The sequence below is a fragment of the Numida meleagris genome, chromosome 5 (genome assembly GCF_002078875.1).
Source record: "Numida meleagris isolate 19003 breed g44 Domestic line chromosome 5, NumMel1.0, whole genome shotgun sequence".
Classification (NCBI taxonomy): domain Eukaryota; kingdom Metazoa; phylum Chordata; class Aves; order Galliformes; family Numididae; genus Numida; species Numida meleagris.
Genome location: NC_034413.1, coordinates 45,835,167 through 45,853,968, shown reverse-complemented (window position 1 = coordinate 45,853,968; position 18,802 = coordinate 45,835,167). Strand labels below are relative to the sequence as shown.

General features: G+C 38.3%; 1 protein-coding gene across 18 annotated transcripts in view; it reads right to left on the bottom strand.

Moving 5' to 3' along the window:
- CARF (calcium responsive transcription factor) overlaps window positions 1–18,802 on the bottom strand; it is a 37,177-nt gene that overhangs the window by 7,338 nt on the left and 11,037 nt on the right. For 7 of the 18 annotated variants that reach the window (XR_002439602.1, XR_002439601.1, XR_002439606.1 and 4 more), the window contains exons 7-15: window positions 15,573–15,762; window positions 13,135–13,255; window positions 12,095–12,238; window positions 11,138–11,371; window positions 10,576–10,738; window positions 9,582–9,657; window positions 5,855–5,985; window positions 4,552–4,906; window positions 2,312–2,993 (exon numbers count right to left, since the gene is read on the bottom strand). Coding sequence is in view for 10 of the 18 variants with exons in the window: in XM_021399685.1 (XP_021255360.1) it covers window positions 2,875–2,993; window positions 4,552–4,906; window positions 5,855–5,985; window positions 9,582–9,657; window positions 10,576–10,738; window positions 11,138–11,371; window positions 12,095–12,238; window positions 13,135–13,255; window positions 15,573–15,762 (1,533 nt within the window). In the remaining 8 variants the exon portion in view is untranslated. Of the gene's footprint in view, window positions 1–869; window positions 2,994–3,569; window positions 3,671–4,551; window positions 4,907–5,011; window positions 5,114–5,854; window positions 5,986–9,581; window positions 9,658–10,575; window positions 10,739–11,137; window positions 11,372–12,094; window positions 12,239–13,134; window positions 13,256–14,496; window positions 14,593–15,572; window positions 15,763–18,802 lie in introns of those variants that run through there. The other 11 variants (XM_021399690.1, XM_021399691.1, XM_021399693.1 and 8 more) reach the window with 9 other exon arrangements.

Below are 18,802 nucleotides of genomic sequence, written 5' to 3'. Positions count from 1 at the left end.
ATGTTCTCCATCAGCAACACACACAAAGCAAGTGTAAACATACTCTCCAAACAGGAAACATAATGCTAACTTAAAAGACAACTCAGTAATAAACTGGAATATGCATTTGGAAGATGAAGTGGAATTATGTGAAAATGAAGGAAACTATCAGCCTAAGTATTTCAAACAAAATTTTCCTATGAACAAAATTGCAACTTTAACCCCCAGCTTTTGAACAGTCTACATCATCTTCAAATTTCTCCCAGCTTCTTCTTCTCTTGATTTCAAGGCATCATGCAAATCAGGCTCAATTATAGAATTAATTTCATGGTCTGTAACTCAAAACAGACTACAAGATTTCCACAAGCTATAAATGCTAAACTAAAGATAGAACTACCTTCAGAAATATTGTTCGGCACAGGATTAGATTATAGCTAATAGCGGGAAGAAGTGTGTCAGTTAAAAAGTAGATCTGTTAATGAGAGAACTGAAGCAAGAGCTACTGGAAATAAAACTTCTTTCCTCAAGTTTTTACACCAGCCACGAGTCCACTGCTTCCATTGAAAAAAAAACTGAAATAACCTATTGCTAGTTAGCAGTAACTTGTTTTGAGAATAAGCACTCTCAAAAATGAGGAACAATTCTTAAAGGGGAAAAAAATGTAATATTGAGAAAGGCAATATACTTTGGAATGTATTATTTTAAGAAGAACAGATGGTGATGGAATCACTGATCAGTGTGGAATGAGGTACCCATCCTGGTATATAACAACTAAATTTGAAAAGATGACTGCTGCCTCCAGAACTCTGACTGCAGCAGAGAACATCCATTCTGGACATACTTTCACAATTAACAACAACAACAAAAAAACAACACCAACACCAAAAGGGTAAACCTCATGGGATTTACCTACCCAGAAATAAGTAAGGCATACTACAAAACAAGTCCATGTATCAGAGACTCCAAATATCTGAAGATTCTCTATGCACTTGCATGATGAAACACTGGCTCTTAGTGTTTATGATCTGTTGGAAAGTTCAGATTTAAGCTAATCCATAAACATTAACCTTAGAATGAACAGTATTAACAGCGATAGTTAATTAACTTCACGGAAGTCAACATATTTTTATGTTAAGACTACAACATAACAACTATCTAACAGATGCTGCTTATAGAGGTATTAGGAATCCAATTTCAACCTGTGATTTTGAAAATTATAGCTTTAAACACACAAAAGAAAATTAAAAATAAATTTTAAATGGCCACTATTCCAATGAGGTTTGTGAATGCCTCAAATGCATATTAATAAATCTAGTCATTTCAAAATGTTAATCTTTATGTTCAAATACATACAATATTCCTAACATTTTCTCTCAGCATAAGTCAATGAATCTTCTTTTTATTGTTTTTTAGAGTGGAAAAGAGAAAGTCTTACACCTGCATTCTTGTACAGCACGCAGGAAAATATCTAATTTTATGATCAATTTCTCAACCACTTCAAAGGAACTGCTGGAACTGCCGTACACAAAATATTCTGGATGCTACTCTAAATATTCAATGTCTGAAAAACCAATGCCATTGTTTAACTTGACACCTACGTTTGCATCACTTTCATTTTGCTTATTCCTTTAAATAGATTTTTTTTTTTTTTAAAAGACATTTGTCTATCATGAATCATGCAATTCAATTCTTGTCACTTACTATGGCTTTGGCTTAAGTGTTGCCAGAAGGTACTACTTGACAATATTCAGCTTTATGAGGATTCCTGGTAACTCTTTTAAGTACTACAGACCAGTTCAGTCCTAGAAACTGCTACTACTGAAAAAAAAACAAGTTTGTTTCCTGAATGTTATGTTGACAGTACATATTGCTTAGATTCATATTACTTGCTTCGTTTCCTTGGGCCTCTCTGTTAGTAACGTATATGTAAGCCCCACAATCACGAACAGCAGCAAGTTAAATTATATTTATGAGTTGATATCTTGAGTGCATAAAGGAAAAGGTAGAGAAGCTGAAACTGCAGCAGGTTTTTTGTTTTTTAAAAAAAACAAACAAGGCTGCTTTGAGATGTTATGAACAACTATTGCTACTGCTACAGTACCACTGCAAAAGCTGCAGGTGGCAATGTGTAGATGTGGCACTTAGGTACATGGTTTAGTAGTGATGGCTTGATGATTGAACTTGATGATCTTCAAGGGCTTTTCCAACCTTAATGATTCTACGATTATAAAGATAGAACATAAGTTTAAAGACATCATAAGCTGAAAACATTCATTGTTACAATTAACAGATGTTTCTTCATCATACAACTAAGTTCACCTGACAACCTCACCTTTCTTCTCTCCTTGATCTTCACACCATTAACATGATCAGGTCAAAGTTGCATTTTCTTAAGCATTCATGTCCTTCATCGCTTTGAAATGTAGTCTCTCAGACCTTTGTTTTGTCACAAAACTATTGTGTTGATGAATTTTGCTGTTGGATTCCACAGTCTGGGAGCTGGCAGATTCTGCGGTCTGTGTAGTGCTGTAACAGTTCATGGTCTCAGGGAGAAAAGCAAACCAAGTATTTTAATCCACATTCTAAAACAAATTGTGGAAGACTTTCAGAAATGATGACCAAAATGGTCCATATGGATAGCATCCAAATTACTCAAAACATGAAATAGAAGAGAGAGGTGGTGGTTCACATGGTAAATGAATAGACTTGGAATTGGCAGTAAGTCACATCAGTTGTAAATCAAAACAGTTGTTGGTCCAAACTATTGTAAAACATACCCAGTCTGAATGTCACAATACCATTCAAAAAGAATGGCATTATTTTGAGAGTATCTGACTTTCCTTCCAAGACTTTTAGAGTCCTCTAATATGAAAAATCCTTACAGCCTTCACAGAGCTAAACAGAGGAAGATCTCTGGCAGTCTCTGATTTTATCTGGTTCCACAGACAGCGCTTTTTCTCTTGGCTCTTGTTTAACTTCGCTCATACAGATACCAGCCTCTGTATTATCTTCGACTTAAAACAGAACAAAACAAAACATTAAAGTCCAAATACCACTGATAACACTTCAGCCCCAATAACTGTATGCATTTAAAAGGAGTTCAGGAACTCAAGCTAATAGGTATGGCATTTGTGAACTCAGCTGCTGAGTAGTTTGACAGCCAGTTATAATAGGCACTGTGCTACAAGACACTGCAAGGTGACATTAATTTACTACAGTAAGTATCTCCATAAGAATATTCTTTAAAAAAATGTTTGAAGCTCTAAAATTTACTTTCCCCCAAAATGTCCTTCCTCTTCCTTCTGCTAAAATAAACCTACCATCTTATATTATTTATTTATTTGGTAAAGGCTGGAATAGAGATGTTATTGCTTAAAAAATAAACAATAAAATAGGTTGATTTAAAGAATGACCTTAACTTCAGGCATTATTGACCACTGTTCAGTGACTGCACATACATTCTCTTCAGGAAATAGCTTATTCTTAAGTTACCACTTTAGATAAGAGAAAGTCTAGAACATACAGAGTAACTTTAACTAAGTGCACGTATACACACAAGAGGATAAAAGTGTCTTGAAATATACACTCACTGAACTGGTGAGTGTTTCATCCAAATAAGCTCTGTAACATTAATCCCTCTTCAACATAGATTTGTTTTTGTCCTCCTGCTCTCCAGACAAAGAAATGGACTCTGGAACAGAAGAGAGGAGGATCGGTACATTTTGTGGGCAAATCTTCCACCTAACTTAGGAACAGCACCAATATCCTCACAATTTCCAAATCCAGGTGGTGATGATAGGTTGATATCTTGAGCAGAAGGAAATCCCAGAGGAACAGCAACTACAGTTCCTACAGTTGTATAATTTTATACTTGGTTAAATTTTTGTGTGTATGTAAACTAGTAATATTTTAATATACATTTTAAAATAAATAACTTATTGAGAGGCATCAACATCTTGATTGAACAAATGGGCTAAACAACTGAGTGAAGGTGGTATACTTGATAGCCTCTCTTAAATAGCCTTTACCCAGAAGGAAAAGTTTCTCAGCAGAACAACGAAATTTTATAACAAAAGAGAAGACAAGCTACAAAAATATTTGAATACAGCCAACAGAAAAATTCTTAAATTTCACTTTGATAATACTGCCACAGTAAAATATCCTAATGGTGATTTAAAAGATCAAAAAAACCCATTTATTTCCAAAGACTCCTAACAAAATTCAGTATTTGTTATTTCATATGCTTATTTCTCCTAACAAAATTGTATTTTTGAAGATGAGCGATTTAGGTAAATGTTGGGATTTGGAGCAAAACAGCACTTAAGCTGGTATTTTGTCAATGGAAGTGATGGTAAGTAGTTCAACTAAGCCATCATTTTTTATAGCAAGAACTACATAAATACATTTTACAGTTACCATGGTTTTACCATAAATATTAATTAGAATCAGCTGATAAAAACCTATACCAAGCTCCCCTTAATCAACACATTTATCTACTTTGTTTTAGGACACAAGGAACAAAATCCACTGTATATTCTATATTTATGTATTATCGGGAAGAGTGGAACTTACTAAGTGCAGGCTGGCTTTCCACAATCCGTACTGGAATAGTCTGTACATTTCCCAACAGAATCTGCTGGACTTCTCCTTCTAGGCTTCTGGAGTCCCCATCGAGTGCTACCAGCTGGCCCACGGTGACCACATTCTGATCAGTACCAGGAGGAGTCCCAAAAGCAGAGGCGCTGTGCTGTGCTAGGCCAGCACCTTTTTGCGGATTGTGCCCTTGACCAAGTACTGGAGAATGGTTGGTTACTGCACTCCCTATGGAATCCAAGAGACTTGCAGAATTGGGATGAGAATGGTTATTTACAGCTATCAGGGCTGTTGACCCATTTGTGGAGGTAAAGTTTGATTGCAGCTGTAATCCCTGTAAAAAAGAAAGCAGAAGTACAAATATAACAGCATTTAAAGCAGGAGAAATTTACATTTAATAACACATATTTTGCAGTGCTGGAACTGGATAGGTTCTAACCTTCTATACATCATCTCTTTTGAAGAGTCAGCTCCAGCATCTGTAGATTATACTTGTTTCAGGAAACATAGCAGACAGTTGTGTCCAGCAGCACCTAGAAAACTACTAAGGACCATAAAAGTCTAATTCTGGACAGATATTCAGTTTCAAATCCTTCCTCAATACTGTCCATTCCCATGAGGGATGGGCACTAAAAGCTAAGTACACTGGTTTAAAGTATAATGGAGCGAAGCCAAGGCTACCTTCAGAAAGAGAAGCAAACAGCAAGCAGAAGAGCATTTCACTGCAGGTTCCATGTCTATAGAAGAGATTATGAGCTTCAAGAGACACAAAGGTAGCTTAGGAAAGACAGTTAAGAGAGACAGGTTTGAAGCAAGATGAATTTTAGAAGAAACTATTTGGGCACAGTATTCTTAACCCTGTACTTCATCTTTTCAACCTAGAAGTTTTAGGATTTTAACAGATTTTCTTATGAGACTGGAGAAAGATTTAAAAGGAATATGACTGACATATCCTTCCTCAATTTTGCAGCATTTTCATCATGAAATGACTGAAACATCTGGAAAATGATTAAGGTGATTGATTTGAGGCAGAAACCCACTTCCCACACCTTGTTGGTTTTGCCTTCCCAGAGACCATAAATACAACGATGTAGAGGGATCTCCTGCACTACAGCTAGATACTAGTTGTATATAAGAGTGGCCAAAGCAGGACTTGAGAGCTACTTTTAAGTCCATATTCCCTCATAGCCAGTGTTTGGGATCACTAGTTGAGGGGAAACTTGCTTCCTTCACCACTCCAGCACAGAACAGCTGATATTCTGTAAAAAAAACTTGTCTGTACCTGAAGTTGTGCAAATATCTTGGGCTGAAGTGAAGAGAGAGAAGACAACAGCTGAGCTCTTTCTGATAGCAAGGTCTCCCCACTCTGGTTGGATTCTGCTTTGGTGATGACTGACTCCCCCGGTGAGCTCCCTGCAGTGCCACAGACAGTAAGCAGTCAGTTATAACAGTTTCCTCCTTGTTTAAAAGCCTCCCCTGTGAATGGAACAAGCCAAGCCCCTTCAGTCTCAATATAGATGTAGAAAAGACACGTATATACATATATGCTCTTCTCCTTTGCAGAAGAGCTTGGATGCTAAAGAAAAAAAAAAAAGGTTGGTTACAAGAAAAAGACATTATAGGAATATAGCACATCTACTGAGAATGAAAAAGAAGCAATTCTAGACAGCAACATAATTACTCCCAACTCTGTGTGTTGAATTCCTAATTCTAAAATAAAAGTTGAAACATTTCTATTAAAACAGCAATCTAATAATTTGACCACTCAGGCACCTTCATTAAGGGCTGAATAACAGACAAGCACTAAAAGAAAGGGTTGCCTTCCAAAATAAAAACATACACAGGAAATCCTGCAAGTCTTCTAATTCATTCCAAAGCATATTTATAGGACTAGGAAAGCTTCTAAGCAATACCACATCGGGTGCAATTTTAAAGAAAGTCCGTTTACCTGATGCCCACAGATTATATCATATTCCCAAAATTCTTATTTAAATCAAAATTAATTGACTCGCAGCAATTTCTGGCAAAAAAAATTCCCATGGGATTATTCCATTCCTGTTTGAGATACCCAAGACATTTCAGCTAAGATTTATACAGATACAATTAGACATTGCTCAACTTTCTATTTTGCAGTTTCACTGCTGTAACTACGAAAAAAGAGCTTGCCCTATGCATATGGATTGATCTATTGAATGGAAAAAAATGAGAATAGTCAACAATTTCAAAAAGCTCCCTAGAAAAAAAAAATCACACAAAGCTTCCACCCATTTGAGCAACTTGAAATACATTTCTCATCATACGTAATGAATTGTAAGCTCACTTTCTCTATTCTAACTAACAATAACATGCACTCTAAGTCTTCTTGAATACAACAACTTCAATGACTTAGTGTTTTTTAATATTATATGGAGATCCCAAATGCATATGTGAATGTTCACACATAGGAAGAGATGGCAGTTCTTCTCTGAGACTGTACTCTACACCAGTAAGCCTAGGTACAAACCTAATAGATAAAATCCAATTCTATCCAGCATGGATACTTGGTATGAATGCCAGAGGTTAAACACATACACACTACTCTATTTTACTTGTCAGCATATTTCACAAGAAATGTAAAAGAGAACACAGACTTAGGAATTCTGACAGTGATTCTTACACCTAGTAGTAAAGAGACAAAAAGCAGTATCATATGACAAAGGGTATTCCTCATAGGCCTGGAACTCTAGACAGAGTTGCGGAAGTCTGTACAGAAAATGAAACAAACAGCTGGGTTTTAATTCTGTTATTGCTTGGTTTCTATACAGCACAAGCTGAAACAAAGAAAACAACATATATAAACAGCAGTTTGAGAAGTTAGTGTTGTTTTCCCTTGCTACCATTTCACATTCTTGAACAAGTACTGCTTTCTTCAAAGTCGGCTTCTTTTTTTCACGCAGACTTGTAATAGAATTATAATCATGTGTTCACAGTATGTGCAGGCTCATCCTCACACAAATTTAAACGGAGACAAGATATGATGGAATTAGATAATCTGCTTATATTTACTGAGCTGGTGCACACGTGCAGAAAACCGAACACATCCAATATCGTAACCTCCTCTAAAGCCAAGTATCTCTCCAAGTGGATATTTACATAGTTTTTCGAGGCAAACTAGTCCATCAGATATCTATGAAAGAAGAACTGATCTTCCTGAACTTTCATCAGCATTCAGACAGCTTATACCAAAAGTTAGCCCTGCTGAGCTCTATCACAACTGTTGAAACCACCATTTTGTTCCTCTCCATAAAAGCACAGTAATGGAAATATTAACATAGGTGTGCAAGCTGAAACACAGTAAGTCTGTTTATACTGCAAACTCCTTTTCTATAAAACAAGACTTCCTTTAAAAAGAACATTATTCAAATTAAACCTAAAAATTTACCTTTTGTACTCTGACAGCTGTCAACATTAAAGGTCTTGCTTCAATGTACTGTAAGTGTATAAACACTTTTCTGTTCAATTTGATTAATTGCAGCAAAATCCATAATAAGTGTTTAGAAACAAAACAGAAGCCCAAATTTAGTCTTATTACTAACTACTAATGCACTGGTGTACATGATATTGCTCAAGAGAGAAATCACCCAGCAAGCTATAGACTTCTGGGCTTTAAAAAAAAAAAAAAAATAGATCGGGGATAGACGAGGGCCAAAGAAGAAAGAAGTCCAAACACGTCTAGATTTCTTCAGGCAAGAACACAGAGGAAGATAAGTTTTGACTTGGACAAATCTTTAACTGTGACGACTATGGCAGTGCACCTTTGATTCCCATAGAACTCTCTACCAGCTGTCTGGAAAAGCACCAAACAACATGTTCCAGATAAATGAGAAAACAAGCTGGCAGTGCTACTGAGATTAATAACATTAAGATAATGCTGCAAGATTCTTAATGAAATGTGTGGAGATAATTAGGTTCATCCACCTTGCTGCAATCACATTCCTGCTAAAGCCATCAACTTCTCTAATGAGTCTCATAACATATCTTTGTTAAACAACAGATGGGAAAAGCATCCACAAATCCAGGGAAGTTCTTTCACGCCACACTGGGCAAAATATCCTTGAAACAGAAATATACTTGAAATCTAGGCAAAAAGGAGAAAGTAATGTCACTTTAAATTTACTATCAGACACCATGATCCAATGGAGCATTTCAATCAACATGTAATCCTAACAACATGGGTGGCATTAAGATTTACTTACAAACACCTTTATTTGTTTTAGTAAATGTTCTGAAGTTGAAGTGCTGCTATTACTTTCAACAAAGAAACCATAGTGTAATTAGCTTCTTCAAAAAAAAAAACAACCCAAAACATACGGATACAATAAATTTCTTCTATAGAAATCTACACTGTTTTAGCAGTGAAGTAAGAGGAAGTCTTGTTAACTGGCTCAACAATTGCTTGGAAGAGACGCTATTTTGCCTTCACATGTTAATATAGTCATTAACAACGACTTCCTGAGAAACAGAAATCCCAATATGCATGCGAGTCCCCTTTAGCATGATATTTTCAGCATGTGCCAAGCACAGACCACCATGGAACTCAAGTACCCAGTTGGTCCCAGCTGTGTGCCCTGATTGATATCAACACCTCTTCAATAGGAATTCCATTTTCTCTAACAGCAGGTGTTATTAGCACCTCCATCCAAGGCAAACTGCTCTTTGAGAATAATCATCCCATAAAAAACTCCAGTTGCTCGAGGATGCTAAATAAAAGACAAATTTACAGCTTTTATAGTTCTGTCAACTACATTAAGATAACACATTTTTTTCCCCTCTGTGTGTGGTCAGTACAAAAAACAACCAACACAACATGCCCTTTCCTGCCTCAAAACACAATTAATTCTGAAATAATTCTTCTTAATTTAGCTGAGTGTAAGAACGCAACAGCGACCTCTCTGGACAGAAACTGAATTTCTGGGGCATCATTAACAGAACTGACCACATTTGGAGACAAGTTATTAAAACATTCCTACCATCAGAAGGTGGTGAGGCAAACGTAACAGTCACTGTCTCTGTGAGAACATTCCCACTGTCTGTGGTCCACTGTAGCTGGAAAAGATCACAGTTCTCAAAAAGAGGTAAAGTTTGTCTATTTCAGAGACAGAGACTCAATTCAGAACATGCAAGAAAACAGTGTGTGAAATGATGTTTTTTTTTTTTTTTTTTTTGATAACTATGCATTTGGGGAGTTCTTTGTTTAAAATAAAAAATACTGCAAACTATTTTTTAACATGCACTATACCAAGAAGGCTAAAGTCATCTCATGAAAACTTGAAGACTTAGAACTAAACAAAAGAACAGCCAAACCACAATTCGGCCAACAAAAATTACAGACTCACCCTAGCCCAGCGCATTTTAGGGAGAGTGGAAAAAACCCAATGACACAGCATTATTTAATACTACAGTTTGGCAAAGCTGATTTTAAACATAATAACTGGGAAAATTAGGATGACTGTACATTTCTTAGTGCTCAGTAGGTGGAAGAAATTTAAGGAACAACATGTAAGAGTTACTCAACATTCTGAAGTATCTATTTCATACTTCATTTGCTAGGAAGTGCACTACAGAATTGTACAAGCTCTAATTTAGGCTGCACCTGAGGCAGACTTCATTCCAACTTCTCAGATGGGGAAAAGCAGATAATGACAAAGCCATTAATAGCTTTCTAATGCATGTCATTTTTTCTCTACCACATTGCCTTCTAGTTCATGCAGCCATCGCATGAGGATTGCATAATGTGTCACTCAACTAATAGCTATACAATGATGATGAGATAAATACTGAATACGGTTAAAAGGCTTTATTCACTTTTAATTCAGTTTTGCTCAGCAAAAGATTCCACTGAAAATACTGCTGCTGGAAACAGGACGTCAGAGAGTTGTGAAATGCAACCAAATGGTAAAAGTTAAATAAGACTTTCAGTATTTAAGTCCAAAAATAAAAAAAGAAATACTAGGGCCAACATACCGTTGCTGGAATGCTTTCTGAATTATATACCAACTCGCCATTTCTCAAGGATTTCTGCACTTCATGAATGTGGTTCTTGATGTCATTCACAGTGGGAAAGAAGGATAGGTTATGTCTCTCTGGCACTTCATCAGGCTTGAATAATTCTCTTTCCACATACTTTCTGTCACATGTTAAAGGACAAAAATACTAAAATGAAAATATGCATATTTAGGATCTATTGCACTATTTCCTTGTTACAGCTGCTGCTACGATCTCCCTCTCCAGGTTGCAATGACAATGTCAGAGCAAATTAAAAGATATTTGGATCCAGTTTCCTGTGCATCTGCTCTGGAGTTTGGAATTTAAAAATACCCATTTGCTCAACAAGACAGCAGCTCTTAATGGTAGTCTACAGTAAAATGGAAAGAGAAGACAAAATTCAGAAAAGAAAGAGATTCTAATAACATACTGGAAATACATTCAGTTATACACCAGTACTGCCATTTACTTACAGATCAACTTAATCAAATGCAAAACCAGGTATAGCACAGACTAAGAGCACTAACAGACAGTTCTGTACCTTAGCTGCTTCCTCACTGCATAGACTTGCTCAATTCCTTGAGACACCAGTTCTCGAATCTTGTCTGCCACTTGAGGATGAAGGCGAGAAGGCAGAGTGCAGTTCTCATCTCTAACAACTTCCTCCTCCTCCTCCGGAAAAGCAGCAGGAAAATGGGAGGGTGAAGAAGGGAGGCAGGAAGTTTCCATTTCATGATATTGGTGGGCTTGCTGAGTGGGTAACTGCACATACCACCTGGCAAGGAGGAAAGTTTTTGTAATTCTCAAGCAAAGGCAGCAAAATGGGTCTCTTAAGGAAAAAGCTGGACAATCACAAATGAACCAGTTAGAGTGACTTAAGTTTTTACAGCTCCTGAGCTGGAAGATACTGTTCTTTAGAGCTCAGAATCCTCTCACACTCTATGATGCAAAATTACCCAGGTTAACCCTCCCCAATAGGGAAACTATTTCTATTCACAGAATCACAGAATTGAAGAGGCTGGAAGGGACCTCAGGATCATCGAGTCCAATTCCCCCGCCAAAGCAGGCTCCCTAGACCAGGTTGCACAGGTAGGTGTCCAGGTGGGTCTTGAACATCTCCAGAGAAGGAGACTCCACAACCTGCCTGGGCAGCCTGTTCAGTGCTCTGTCACCCTCAGTGTGAGGAAGTTCTCATGCACAGTTGTGCGGAACTTCCCATGCTTCAGTTTGTGGCCATTTCCCCTTGTCCTATCACCACACACTGCTGAAAAGAGTCCAGCCTCAAATTCACTGCATGGAAATGTCTGCTGACGTTCCACAGCTCAATATTTATTTTATTTAGTAAATGTGTTAATCCAGAGCCACAAGTCTTATTAACAAAAAAACCCCACAATGTCAATAAGACTAAATAAAGCTATCGAGGACATTCAAAAATCAAGCAGATGATTGCTGTTTTTGTATCATTTCTCAACATAAAGAAAAAAAGTGCAAAATTCACCTGAGAATACCACCAGCCTCTATCAAGTTCTTCTTCAGCATGTTGAATGCTTTCTCCTGCTCCATTCTTATGATTTTCTTGTCAATTTTAGGGTCAGTAGGAACTCTGTACTCTGGAAACTTTTGAACTTTTTTAATATAGATCCTTCCATGGGGAGGATAAGAGAAAACAGAAAAAAAGAAGTCTCCTTCAATGGGAAGGCAAAATTCCCACCTACTTCATGTCAGATACTATCACAGAAAAAAAATCAAGCAGAGTGTTTCAAGGGATGAGGAACCTCTATGAGAACTGAAGATTGTTTAACAGTGTATCAATAGAAAGAGATGCAGGTGGGTACAGATACACATACGCCTGGTCCAGTAAGGAAGTCAATTGCCTAGAGTTTTGCACCTCAGCAAAAATTTTATTTCCCTCAGTAGTGTAAAAGCACAACATCATTTCTGGACAGGTTGGAGTTCACCCTACCTGACGCGTGAGCTGAACATAAACATATCTAACTGTGTCCATCCAGGTAAGCACACCCTTAGCTCTGTAAAGAGGTAACAAGCGTGGCACTGAAACCCAAGAGAATGTTCAAGGATACAAAAAGAATACAAAACACTGGAGTTGGATATGAAGAAAGTCCTCAGTGAACAGGAAGAACTGTAACTTCTTCTGTAAATAGAAGATCTGCTAAATTTGAACGATTTACTGATACAACTGCTGTTAAAAGGTTGAAGGAAAAACAAGACAACATTGTCTTAGGATCAAATATAGTCACTAAAGGACACCACCATACGATGTCCTCGTTGTTCAGACAGTGATTTCCACCTGTAGTTCATGTACTGATGTATTGGTACTTTACATGTAGGCAACCTGTCGAGTCTCCGCCCCACACAGTCTAACAGAACAGTATTTCTTCCTTCCCTCAAGCTATTGAGGAGACCAAGGTAAGAACCACACTGCATGATACCAGCTACTACCCACAAACTACATGCTGTCAAGGCTCATGAGAACCATGTTTTCTTAGCATGGTGAGTAGCTGTATAGTCAGGTCTTACCTTGCTGGACAAGTGGCTTTGTACAGATAACCAGAAGTGCTTTCCTGCTCACCAGCTTTTTTGGACTGAAACCCTTTTCTCCTTGGACCATACTGGCACTCCATTACAATGGCTCTGCTTCCTGGGAACAGAAAATAATTCACTCTATTCAAGCACCCATAGAAGTCATTATAGTAAAACATTAAATACAGATAAGACAGAAACTCTGAAAAAGTTATTTCTGTCTAACATCAGACTCCTTAGACAACAGAACGCTCAAATGTAGCAAGCATTCAAATACACTGCAAATGCTTCTTTCACAGCACATGAGGAATGTGGGGCACTTTGAAAGAGTCTCCTAAAGCGATTACACCTCAGAATGCTCCTAGAAGATATATAGGGGCAAAAGATTAGGTTCTGACCTGATCAAGTATTTCACGATACGAGTAGCCTTACTAGTTACCAAGGAAGAACAGTGTTGATAATAAACACAAATAAGAGACACAGAATCTCCAAAGTAACCAAGAAAATCCACAGCTGAAAGCAAAGGTATTTAATCAATACTTCAGACCATGCTGCCCTATAAATTCTTACTTGCAACTCTGACCTACCTGATCAGGTATATAACGCTGCCTTGGTGTGGCATACTCCCATGAACACAGACAGGCTTAAACAAAGATTGCTTCACTCTGAACTCATTCAAATACATAGCTTATTCCAATCAGATCACTTAAAAAGGATTAATAGGCATAACAAGGTGTCTGTGGTCAAGAACAGAACTTGCACCTCTCCCACATCACATTTAATTATCTATTACATATAATTTACGTATTCTAGTACATAGGCAGGAACTGCCTATACTGCAAATGACATAACCAAAGCCTTTTAAAGCTATCACTACGGCAACATAAAGTGTTTCCACAAGACACTCAATGAGTTACTGCCTGAGAATGTGATCCTATTAAAAAACATATACACATCAATGCGTATAAAGAGAAGGGAAATTTAAAAGAGACAATTGTGTATAATAAACAGATATCTAGCCTTTTTGTTTTTTTTGTTTAAAACAATAATTTCCTAGGATTGAAAAGACTTCAAGACCTTTAAACTAGTTCTTACTAACACGCATCTCAAAAGCTATTGAATCATCTTCTACAAAGGTATCAGCTATCTACAATTCCTATTAAGACTAAGAATCGAGATTTTGATGATTAGTTCATCTTTTACAATATATAGGGAACTATCCAGCTTTTCCCCTTCTACTTCATTTCCCCACAAGCAGAATCACAGTGGGGAACGCATTACAGACCGGTTCCACTTCGGCAGAAGATTAAATTCCTTGAGAGCAAGACTTTTCTCCTGCGCAGCTTAGAATTAAGTTACCTGGGATTTAACAGCAGTTCAGTAAACCATATTTCCAGCCTCCGCTGTATGGATCTAAAAGGTTTTTAATGAACATTCTTCACAGAGGGTTTATATTCTATACCTAAACGCACTGGAAAACAATACATTAGATGCATACATAATGCTTGTAGAGGGGTCTAAACAAAGTTAAAAATACTACAACTTAAAAATCAGTCTGTACTAGTCTGCACCACCTAAAGGAGGAAATAGTCTACGTGTGATTTTGTTCTAAATATCTCACCATAGGGCAGCGCATTTATTAAGCAGATCTTACAGAAAATTAAAGATGTCTCAAATGCATTTGGAGAGGGTGCTGCTAAAAGCACAGATTGTTTTGGCTTTGTTCTCAGCTTTCTTGTATCTCACAATTCATGGCTGAAGCTATAAGGCTGAGGCTAATGTTTCACTTTTTCAGTTACTTTCAGGAAAAAAAAGCATATAACCTACAGTCCACTCATTCACATGCAACAATTAAAGCATATTAATTCTGTATTTGAATGAACTTAATTTCACATATGCACTGCGTGAGCTACGTACGTATTTACCGATCTGTAAAGCCCACACATTCATTAAAAAAATGTCTGCTGACAAAAGTTGATGTTCTTTTTTAACTTATTTTTTTATTTCTGTTTTAAATATCATTGGATCCCATAGAACAGACTCTTTCAAGGATCTGCAAGTTAGGCAAGAATACTGGGACAGGCTCTTACCCTTATGAGAAACTCCAAGTCTTGACAGAGCAGATGGAACCTCCATCTAAAGAACTCATTCATAAGAACCACCATCAAATGATACTTAAGTAATCTATCTCTAAACAACAAAGGGAAAGAAACACTCGCAACAAAGCCTGTGGTTTCAGGGAAACAAGCTCCTTCACACTCTGGCACAGAGGTACCCAAGCCGCTTTTTTTTTTTGTTGTTGGTTGTTTTCTGTTTTGTTTGTGCCTTGAGTTTACTGACACTATGGTACAGCATAAGGACCCTTCTTCATGGCCAGCTGGCCACTGAAGTTGAGATTTTTCAAAGTAGTTATTAAAACAAAAGAAGTTAGTTACCTGCATTGATAAAGGGGATCCCATCATATGGGACATACTGAGATTTCCACATCAACCGTGTGGCGGGTTTGGCCGGGCTTGGAGACTGGCGCGTCCCCCACACACTTTGTGTTTGCTGCTTGTGTAGCGTTAGAACACTCTCTAATTCTGTCTCGCTCACACAATAGCCGCGGTATGAGTCCCCAATTTTCTGCATGGAAAGGAGGTGAAATAATAAGATTATTCACCCAGCTGACTGCTCTGCATTACCCAAGAAAGCAAAAGCAGTCAGGGACTCTGCACGTGAGGACACAGGCTCAGGTTTTTGGTGTTTCGTATACCTCCCCCACACTAGTACCCTCACAAGTACATTTACCATTGTATCTAGCACCAAAGCAACCTCCACTGGGGTCAGATCGTAAGCGCACAACCACCCCAGGAAAGGTTAGAGTTACTGCCAACACTAATTTACAGAGGACAACTTCACTCCGTAGTCACTCACCTCCTAGACAAATTCATCTCAGGTGAATATTTTCATTTGATGCCACAGAAGATCTCCGAAGTGCTAAAAACTATCTACTTATCTAGTTCAACGGACGCACACAGCTGTGAGTTGGAGCAGAATACACCTGCTTGTAACAGAAGCAACTGCCTCACCCACTCAGTGCGTTATCTCTGAATCAAATGTCTCATGTCTCATTTCTTCCAAAGCTTCAAGGCACGCTCAAGTCTCAGTCATACAGAAACACAAGATACGAGACTTGGCATTGCATAACAGCTATGGTTGCAATGAGCTCTGCTAAGCTTTGTGCAGCTCCAAAAAAAAAGAAAAAAACGCATCTAGATTTGACTCCATGGAAAGCCAACAACACCAACGACATACAATGCGTTGACTTTGCAACACCTCCTGTGACAGCTGTTCAGCCAGAGACATCCATATCATCTGGTTCAGTGCTGGCACACCAGGGCCACCCAGAGAGCACTGCCAGCACCGGGACAGCAGCAAGCTTTCCATGTGAATCTAGAACGTAATTCTCACTTTGATTCATCTGCAGGACAGGCAGCTGACAATAACACCCAGAGCAGTCTGCCACCTTACAGCATAACCACGGGGCAAACGCATGGTGAAAGAACACTAGCACCTGATGGATCCCTTTTGCCACTTCCAGTGACACAGCACACAGATGTTTCAATACATACAACCAAATCAACAGCAGTGTCTCTCCAAGATTATTATCTCAAACATTTATCTGTGACAACGAGCAAACAAGCCCCTTCCAAAGGAAGTGGGGCAGCACAGCATTGCTGCTAGCACAGGCCCAGTAGGATAAAGGCATGCATATGCTGGTGGCAAGAGTTGGTCTGAGGAACTAGCTGCTCACACAGCAGCAGCTCACTGTGCTGCAAGCACACTGTTCTAGCATGTAAAAGAATCCGCATACACTGCATTCACACAGCTGCAGAGAGGAAGAAACACTAGTAAATGCTTGGCCAGAGATTATACATAACATAAATGGACAGAAATGATCTGAAAGACACAAAAGTATCTTTACAGAGACGTAGAAATACATCCTTTCACAAGAGGAACTGCAAATATTGCACAACCAGTAATTATCTTTCCATACCTTCCTTATCTGGTCACTACAAACAGGCCTTTGACTTTATTCTTGAGGATGAGAGAAAATGTATAGAACTCATGCCAGAAGTTACCAGTTAGGGCACCGTCTCCTGTTCTAGCTTTATTTCTGCACAAAAGATATCATCTTCCCAAAATGGATGTGGCAGAGAGAGAAAAATCACATAGCACATAGGATCCCCACTCCCTAGGAGCTTCCCAAGCAGGAACAAATGGACATGAGACCACCTGTTCCAAACAAACAAATTTAGGTTTGCATCGTTGATTAATTAATACACTTATAATTATATCTTATTTCAGTATGCTGACACATGCTGGAAATGCATTCTGATCAGACCACTGAAAACTTCAATTACGTTATTTTCTATAGCTTTTTTTTTTAAATCTATTTTTTGTTAACAAAGTAGTTACCTTGAAGTAAAGGGATACTCTCCAACCCTTTAACTCCAGCCAAGTTTCAAGTAAAAAAAATGAGCAATTCCTTTTCTCTTCCCTGACCTCATCTCAGCAGGAGTACATACACTAATGCATGCACGTTAGGACTGCAGTTTCTCTCAGCTGTAGCAGCAAGATGCCAGAGGAATTACACTGTCTAGGCACTACAAGTGTAAACTGAGCATTTCAAAGCAGCCAGGGAATCAGCACAGAACACTGTGCCAGTTTTGGACAGTTGCAGCTTTTACTGTTCTGTGTTTGCCTGTGCCTGCAGTACTGATCACGCTTCAGAGTCCCGTCCTGGCCATGCCCTGGGATATACTGTGGGCAGTATGCACCCGGACCATGACACGGCCTCACCTGCTGATATCTTCTGTGAAATTCACACAGACCTCCACTTTAAGGTTGTTTCTATTCTGGAAAATGACTGAGAGTGTAATTGTGAGTTAACACGTTGGTCTGCACCAAGAATGACTGGACTAAAGGTACAGCATTCTCTCCACCAGATCCCCAGATTGTACTTGGACCCTTCTATCCCGTTACTTGTAATAACATGTTCTGCAAGACACTGACATCAAACATAAACAGCACCTCAAAACCCCGTAGTCTCTGTGCCCATAAAAACGCGTGCACATCTGAGCAGTTCCCAGTGGATTTACAAGGACTGTGTAAATGACTGAAACTCAGCAAAGCAACTCTGCTGGGAACACACAGGGAGGAAGAGAATTTGGATTATTCCTCCATGGATGTCCCGAATTCTGCTGGGAGAACAGCAACAAATTATTTTCTTACTTTTTTCAGGGAACAGAGAGGATTAATGCATACAGCCAATATTTCAGCAGAAACAGATGCTTACAGCCTCAGAACACATTCAAACAGACTGCTTTGTCTTTTTCTTAAAAGCGAGAACTCTTATACTAACATGGCTCCTATGAATTTTAAACACAGCAGATGAAGTTTCTTGTAAGACTCAGATAGATACAGCAGACGGTAATGCAAGTCCTCCTATAAAATGAGGCCAGTAATAAATGACTCAGATAAGCTACACGTATGTCAAAATGGGAAAATATGCATCAGAGTAACAGCGATTATACATCTTACTGGACTTCAACTACTAACCAGCCACCTGAAGCGGCTCCTTTACCCAGTGAAAACAGCATCTCCAGCATGGAAGGACTCA